The sequence below is a fragment of the Triticum dicoccoides genome, chromosome 5B, assembly GCF_002162155.2.
Source record: "Triticum dicoccoides isolate Atlit2015 ecotype Zavitan chromosome 5B, WEW_v2.0, whole genome shotgun sequence".
Lineage (NCBI taxonomy): Eukaryota > Viridiplantae > Streptophyta > Magnoliopsida > Poales > Poaceae > Triticum > Triticum dicoccoides.
This window is the reverse complement of record NC_041389.1, coordinates 623389840-623398229: the sequence shown is the minus strand read 5'-3', so window position 1 is coordinate 623398229 and position 8390 is coordinate 623389840. Positions and strand designations below refer to the sequence as shown.

The 8390-nt window shown below is 43.0% G+C and overlaps 2 protein-coding genes across 2 annotated transcripts; one reads left to right on the top strand and one right to left on the bottom strand.

Annotated features, from left to right (window-relative positions):
• Window positions 1-2517: 2517 nt before the first annotated feature.
• On the top strand, window positions 2518-3294 carry LOC119310289 (electron transfer flavoprotein subunit beta, mitochondrial-like). The gene is made up of 4 exons (XM_037586086.1): window positions 2518-2530; window positions 2628-3013; window positions 3114-3200; window positions 3283-3294. The coding sequence occupies exons 1-4, from the start codon at window positions 2518-2520 to the stop codon at window positions 3292-3294; spliced, it is 498 nt and encodes a 165-aa protein (XP_037441983.1).
• Window positions 3295-6000: 2706 nt separating this feature from the next.
• Window positions 6001-6657, bottom strand: LOC119312028 (mavicyanin-like). The gene is made up of 2 exons (XM_037587753.1): window positions 6486-6657; window positions 6001-6293 (listed from the first exon to the last, which is right to left on the bottom strand). The coding sequence occupies exons 1-2, from the start codon at window positions 6655-6657 to the stop codon at window positions 6001-6003; spliced, it is 465 nt and encodes a 154-aa protein (XP_037443650.1).
• Window positions 6658-8390: the final 1733 nt, after the last annotated feature.

Genomic DNA, 8390 nt, shown 5'->3' with positions numbered 1-8390 from the left:
ATCGCAACTATTTTGGTCAGAAAGGTCGTAATTTCCTTACACGAAATGATCATAAAGCAAATAGCACTAGTTCGCTGCCTTATTTCTAGTTGTTAACGACCAATATATATGGTCATAGCCTTGTAAATTGTGGTGGGTTGCGATGACTAGGCGCCATCTCATCAGTTTTGCCTATGTGTCATGTCCATGTGTCAATTTTTGCCCTAGGTTGTGAAGCAACCTATATTTATGTTATTCCAAAAATTCCCAAAAAATTCTCATAAATTGTTTGGATCATATCTTCAACAAATATGTCAAAAACCTTCCTTGCCTAGTTCAAAAATAATTCAACAATATTCATTTTCCTATTCTGTTCAGAGCAGCACTTTGTGAAGGAAGTGTTATTTATATATTCTTGTTTTCCCTAAAAATTTGTGAAGACATTCTTCTTAGTATATGATCATCCTCAGCCAAAACTCACGCTCATTGGCCATGTGCATTTCCCGTACCGCTAATCAAACACTTGGCTGCTAATTCATGTTTGAGCATAGTTCGGTATCCTCATGAGAATCTTCTGTTATAATTCTCTTCCTAGCACCTACCTGGGGAGTGCCCAACCCACTTGACATTCCTAGTCCGCCCAGAATGCATGGCAACACCGCGGTCACGCGGTGACCACGCGACGGGCATGCGAGCTTACGCGCTCTACAGTTGGGGCCCTCGGCCACCGTCCAAACCTCAATGTATCGCCGTCAAACCATGTATTTCTGATTAAATAGGTACGTATGTACCTAGAAATGATTTTTGGAAAAAATAAAGAGCAAACTATGAGGCAGCTGCAGTTCAAATTTGACCCGCTTCCAACTGAATCGGCGGAAATTTGTCTTTTTCACCAGAGGTGGATCAAAACTTTTGGCACCCAACCATTTTTTCAATTGTCCATTAACTATGGCCGAGTATTTTATAAAATTGATTAGGTCCAATTTTGCAATAATATATGGTAGGTCCTTCACAAAAAAAACTCATTTTGGGCACTCGGAAAATGGAAAATGAATTTTCCGTGAAAAGAAAATGAAAACTCCCTTAGGCAACATTGTTTGGAATTCCAATATGCACCCTTGTGCATAATATGAGATCATTTGAACAAACTATGCCATGAATGTGGCCATAAGATTGATCATTTGGCTTGAAAGTCATAAATCTTCACGCACGATAGCTCATTCCTAAGAACACTTTTTAAAAATAATTTTCGTATTACAAGTTTATTATTTTTTTCTGGAAACTTGGTCACATATAATGACACAATGCGAAGGTTTTCCAATTTTTTGATTTTTTTTAATTTGTTATGCCCGTTTCAAAATGCGGTCAAAACAGCGGGCTTGAGCGTTCCTAACTAGTGGTTGAATCTTGGAAAACTTTTGATCTTTCTCTGATGAAATAGATACCTATTTACCTAGAAATGATTTTTGGAAAAAATAAAGAGCAAACTATGAGGCAGCTGCAGTTCAAATTTGACCCGCTTCCAACTAAATCGGCGGAAATTTGTCTTTTTCACTAGAGGTGGATCAAAACTTTAGACACCTAATCATTTTTTCAATTGTGCATTAAATATGGCCTAGTATTTTATAAAATTGATTAGGTCCAATTTTGCAACAAATATATGGTAGGTCCTTCACAAAAAAACTCATTTCGGGCACTCGGAAAATGGACAATTAATTTTCTTTGGAAAGAAAATGAAAACTCCCTTAGGGAACATTGTTTGGAATTCCAAGATGCACCCTTGTGCACAATATGAGATCATTTGAACAAACTATGCCATGAATATGGCCATAAGATTGATCATTTGGATTGAAAGCCATGAATCTTCATGCATGATAGCTCATTTCAGAGAATACTTTTTTAAAATAACTGTCGTATTACAAGTTTATTATTTTTCCTGGAAACTTGGTCACATATAATGACACAATGCGAAGGTTTTCCAATTTTTTGATATTTTTGAAATTTTTATGCCCGTTACAATATGCGGTCAGAACGGTAGGAATGATCGTTCCTAGCTAGTGGTTGAATCTTGGAAAACTTTTGATGTTTCTCTGATTAAATATATATTTATGTACCTAGAAATGATTTTTGGAAAAAAAATAAAGAGCAAACTATGATGCAGCTGCAGTTCAAATTTGACTCGCTTCCTAGTGAATCGGCGGAAATTTGTCTTTTTAACCAGAGGTGGATCAAAACTTTTGACACCCAACCATTTTGTAAATTATGCATCAAATATGGACTAATATTTTAGAAAAATGATTTAGTGCCATTTTGCAACAAATGTATGGTAGTTCCTTCACAAAAAAACACATTTTGGTCACTCTGAAAATGAAAAATGGTTCTTTTGAGCAAAGAAAATGAAAACCTCCCAAATTAACATTGGTTGTCATGCCTAAATACACACATGTACAAAATATTGGTTTATTTGAACTAACTATCAGAGGTTAAATGTTTTCCTGAATAAGAGGGTACAAACTAGCTGTGGCATGGATCAGTGACATGGCAAACATCTGTCCATCCATCCATCCATCCACCCCTCCGCTCTCTCTCTCTCTCTCTCGCTGTCACACAGCTAACCCTAGCGATCCACCCCTCTCTCTCTCGCATAGCTAACCCTAGCGATCCACCTCTCCCCTCCCTTCCCCTCGCGCAGCTGCCACCCACCTCCACAACACCTTCTTCCTGTCCCGATTCCCGGACGGGCGTCGACATGGCCAGCGTCAAGATGTCCATGAACCCCTTCTACGAGATTGGCGTGGAGGAGGCGCTGCGGCTCTGCGAGGCCAGCACCGCCTCAGAGGTCGTTGCTTCCACCGTCGGCCCCGCGCAGGCTGCCAACATGCTCCGCACCGCACTCGCCATGGGCGCCGACTGCGCCGTCCACGTCCTCCAGGACCCCGATCCCGCCCGCCCGCTACTCCCGCTCTCCGTCGCCAAGATCCTCCGTGCCCTCGCGCTCCAGGAGAACCCCGACCTCCTCATCCTCGTCAAGCAGGTTCTCAGATCGGCCTCGATTCAGTCTGTTTTTTGCCTCGTCTTTCATGCTGTCTGACTTGCTCTGCATCCTGCCTGCGCATGCAGAGTGCTCCCTCCAGGTGAAGTCGCCCATCGAAGCGCCAAGGGATTCGTCTCCGAGGACGTTCCTCTCCATCCCGGAGTTCTCCACCAACCCGCTCTCCCAGGTCTGCCTCCCCTCCTCCTCTCGTCGCCGAGGCGGCGAATTTTGTTCCCCTGCTCGCTTTGTCCCTGTCGTTCCAACTCCAGATGGCTGACTGACTGTAGTACTAGCGCGTGCCGGCGAAGCAGATCCTTCTTGTTTTTATGTGATGTCCTTGGATTACACACACTACTTGCCTATACTACTATTTTCCTAGTAGTATTGTATACAACTCTGTCACCACTCAATTTGGATAGCAGTTGGGATTCCTCAGGAAGGAAGTATAATGGGGAAAAAACTAATCAGGGTTCCCCACTCAATCAAGGAGCTAGGTGCATCTGAAAATGTTATTCCAATTGCCTCACAGAACATGTACGCAATCGATCGGCATAGGGAGTTTTACCACGGTTGAACACATGTGGAACACATCAATCCACCCACTGATTTTTTTTCACTTGATAGCTGTGCTGCTCTTTTTCTATCTATGTATGTATCTATCTATGTATCTATCTATTCCTACCAAGCAAATGGAAACAAACAGTGGAACACTACCTAATCTAGTCTTGTATAGTTTTAGGTGTATAAATTACAGACAGACTTGTATAGTTTCAGGTGTCCCCCTTCATTCATTTCCTAATCTAGTGTATACAGACTTGTGTAGCTTGTATACTCTATTCTTTGCCAATACTCTATTTTTCAGTGGAACATTATCTCTTGCTTGCTTGCTTGCACACCCTCTTATTTTTACTACTTGTATAGTTTGATTGATATATGCTTTCTACGTCTGTATGGAACCTAAACAAACATGCCATACAAGGAAATGGAAGGCTTGTGTAGTTTCAACTGTTTGTTGCCAATGATTAATCATCTTGTTTGTTTTTTGGCTGCATCTGACATACATTCTTATGCCTGTTTACTCCAGGTCAGGCTCACGTTTCCCCTCCTGCCCGCCGGCGCACTGCTTGCAAACAGAAATGAAGCGTCAATGATATGAACCGCAACAACAATTGACAGAGCGGCATGGACCCCAGAAGGGACGCAGCTGCTGGCTCTGTGCCCCAGAGAGCCATGCATGCGCCATTGGTTTTGTCGTCCATCGCTCCTCCCCGTGTTCCATAGTACCTTGCTCGTTGCTTCGTTGAATTGCTTGGATGGTGCTCGCAATTGCGTGGTTTGGTTTCGTTTGACTTAGCACTGAATCCCTCAATTTACCATTCCGTGAACAATCCTCTCATGGTATTTGTCTACACTAGATTACTCCTACAGTGATGATGATGTGTGATGATGATGTGTCTGAAACCAGTGACCAAAACAAAAGGTCATGGGTTCCACGACCTTTTGTTTTGATCGCAAACATCTACGACCTTATCCCGAAGAAGGTCGTTAATTTCAGTTTACGACCGCCAGCTTTTGACCATCTGTTTTTTTTTCACAAAAAGGTCGCAAATGAAAAACAATGACCTTTCAGTGACCAATAGCGGTGGTCACAAGTTGACATATTTCTTGTAGTGGCAGCTACTCTGCTCTTTGTTATTTTGTATTCTGACTTTCTGTTAGATTAAACATCTATCCTCTATAATGAATGTATAGTTGTGAACCTTCTATCCTATGTAATGAATGTATAGTTGTGACCCTATTGACATGGGCTATTACTATTCCTTGCTTGGGTCTTTATGTTGTCCAATCAAATAGCAATCTATCATAGGCAGCTACTTTGCTCTTTTTTTTATTTTGGATCTGGCATTATGTCATTAATTAGGATTAGGCATGCTGCACCTATGGGATGGACCAGACAATGCGCCAAGATATGTTGGCAACAGTTACATTATCTATAAAGACGATCTCATGTTTGATTACTCTTGCAAAGATTTGTACTTTGTTTACATCCGGGTAATGTGTTGAGCTAGACACCACCTGTCAGCATCAAAATAAGAATATGGCACCAGAACCTGGATTACTACTAACTTAGCATTACCTATTTGAACAAAATATTTGGACCGGCACCCTCGCGCCAAGGCGCGATCCCGATCTAGTTATCTATACCCAATAATTGCATGCGACAAGAAGAGAACAAGATGATTGATGCTTCACCGATCACTAATAATTAGGTGGGAGGCACGATGGTAGTAGCCTAGGAAGACAAGGTGAGAATTATTGTCATGCTTGATTCACCTGATTTTCATCTACGAGAATTGGTTTAACTCTTTGGAAAGGGAAGGAATCCAGTCTGCAATTCCACCAATAATGACCGGGAAGGATTCCATGTGTGTGTGTTCGCCACCCAGCTATCAGCGATCCAACTTCACAATTTCCTTTATAGTGCCTCATATTTTTCTGAAACGCCTTCTTCTTGTGCCCAACTTGCGTACAAAGTGACAAAGACAGTTAATTTTTTGTACCACCATCATGATTTCGCCCCAAATATAATAGTAAGCGCTAATGATGACACCATCCCTATCGAGAAGCACAAGTCATCATGCATTTAGGGAGCAGATTGATCACCCCAACCCGGAATTCCATGAGCCTGTTTAGGATGAACGTGGAGTAGCTCGCAAACCATGGCCATGGTGGCACCATCCCCTCTCTCAGTTCTCTCGTCCTTTAGGAGTTCCTTACTAGAATTAATCTTTGAATGAAGAAATCTCAAGGGCACAAATTCACAGTGTTGCAACCAACGATATTCCTTAGCTAATGTAACAAACAAATAGTAAGAGATAAAATACCACTACAAAACCATGCACAACTCAACACTCTCGGTTTCTCACATTGACACGCCTACGCCGACCATGACAGCCTGTAGCATGAAATCATATCACCCCTTGGAATTAAACGAATGGCCGCTTGGACGCAAGATGAGGAGTCGACGATGATGCAGCCCACGGAGCGGGTGCATGGGCAGGAGAAGATGCGTCTGCCGCGAGGATGGTGATGTTGAGCTTCATGCCCATCTTGCAATGGTTCCCCGCAGTGCAGATAAACCACCTCCTCCCTGCATCGCCGAGGTGGACCTGATCGGTGCCGGAGGTCCAGGCAAGGGTGCCCTTGCTGTTCTTACATGCCTTGAAGTCCGGTCCGCTCACTTCCACCACGTTATGGGAGGCCTTTTTGTAATTGAACACTGCAAATTAGCTCGAGCTTGTTTACAATTTTCTGATACAGGATCATGAATTTATTTAAAATTGATGGTAAATGCTCGTCTTTTTTAAATAAATAAGTGCAAACAGCTAATCCGTATGGAGAATTTTTGGAGCAAGTAATAGTGTATACTCCGTTCGTTTGGCGTGTCATAAGACTTGGATTGATTGGCTACCTAGCGCGTCGCCAACCGTGAACTGCTTGCTCTCGGACCAGGCGGTGTAGTCAAACCCGAGCGTCCACCCTGTGCCATCGCCCACGGGATGGACGGTGGCCGATGCGGCCAGCAACGGGAGGAAGACCACGGCCATTGTCACCGCCACGGCAAGCATATGCCGTGAAGCCATTGAGATCTTTGAGCACAGAAACTGGCACTGAGTAACTCTTCTTCCTTCTACTTACTGATGAAGTACTGAACTGTACACTGGGCTGGGTGTGAGGAGAACAAGTAAACCTACATGGTTATATATAGAGAGATCAATCTTGTCCGGATTCACGTGCATACGTAGTGCATGGGAGGAGAAATGGTCAAGATGGACGTGGAGCTCTGCATTGCAGTGACCAATGGAACGAATGGACACATCGATGGATTTATTATAACAAGCAGGAAAGGATTCAGCAACTTAATTTTGATTAGTTTGACCCGGTCGTTCTCTAGCCAGCTCGTCTCGTTATGCGGCTCTCCGTCCACCTGTGCTCTTGTGAGCGTACGCGACGTGCCTGCCGAGACAAAGGCGCGGAAGAGGAAGTCGCTGCCGGCCGTCCACCACACTTGGCCGGAGCCGGACAAAGGTTCGCTGGTCGTCGGTCCAAAGTCATTTTCCCCTCTTTCGCTGTCTAACATTAGTTTCAAGTCGCCCCAGTTAGGCCCGATGTTAGATCTGGGAGATGACGATTCCAGTCAGCCCATTCAAGCCCGATGTAGTAGAATGATAATGTTTTTGGTCGACCCATTTAGCGTGCTATGGGTTTATCCATGGGAGCATCTATTCCAGAGGGAAAGCTATCCACGAGGCGATTTTTCAAACCCCACATGCAACAAAAGAATTCATCACTCGCTTCATCAGGGATTTGGGGGTGGTCAGGGAGAAAAAAGCTACGACCCATGCTCCTAGGGCAACAAGCGTTGCTACACCTGCCAGGCGACCGGCTGCTCCACCAGCTGGCTTCGTAAAGATCAGTGGCGGTGCCAGGATCTAGACCTAGTGATGTCGAGATTTACAAATGAAAACAGATGTAGATAAATTAAACAAGAAAGAAAAGAGCTTTTATTGCAAACTGATTATTCTCAAACAAAAAAAGAAAAGATACGTTATCCATTACCATTACAAAACTTAAGAACTGACAAGTGACAAAATAAGATTTGCCAAGATAAACAAGATCTTAGTTTTTTAAGATGAAAAGAACCGAAGAGAAAGAAGATAACATAGAACTTACAAGTAGAAATGGAATAAAAGGAGAAGGGCTTGCTACGCTCGTCGGTGGTGATTCCTGAGGGCTGAGGGCGGGCTGCATCCACGTTTTTTTTTAGCAAATTGGCTACCTCAATGCTCGGTGTGCTCCGTGTGCAGCTAGGGCTGCAAACGAGTCGATCTCGAGCGAGTTGGAGTTGGCTCAGCTCAACTCATATGAACATTCGAGCGAGCTCAAACTGAGTGAAGCTCATGATCAAGTTGTAGAACATGACTCGTGCTCAGCTTGTAACGATCTCGAGTCGATCTCGAGCTAGTTTCGAGCTAAATGAGATGGTAAAAAAAATATAAATCTATGGATGAAAAACAAAAAAATTAAAGTGAATATGTGGGAAACCTTTGCCAAAAATATAAGATATTTAACACATAGTCAACCACGTGCCATACTTAGGCCTAAATTTTCTCTGCACTTAATTAAGTTTTCATATTCGTTGGTAAATAAAATGGAAAAAAATTATGGACAACATATATGGTAATAAATTATCTTATTTCCATTTCATACATGGCATGATCATTTAACATAATGATATTCTTCGAGCTATCGAGCTAAAATCGAGCCAGCCAACATTGGCTCAAGATCGGGTCGTTTTTTGGTCGAGCTACATAAA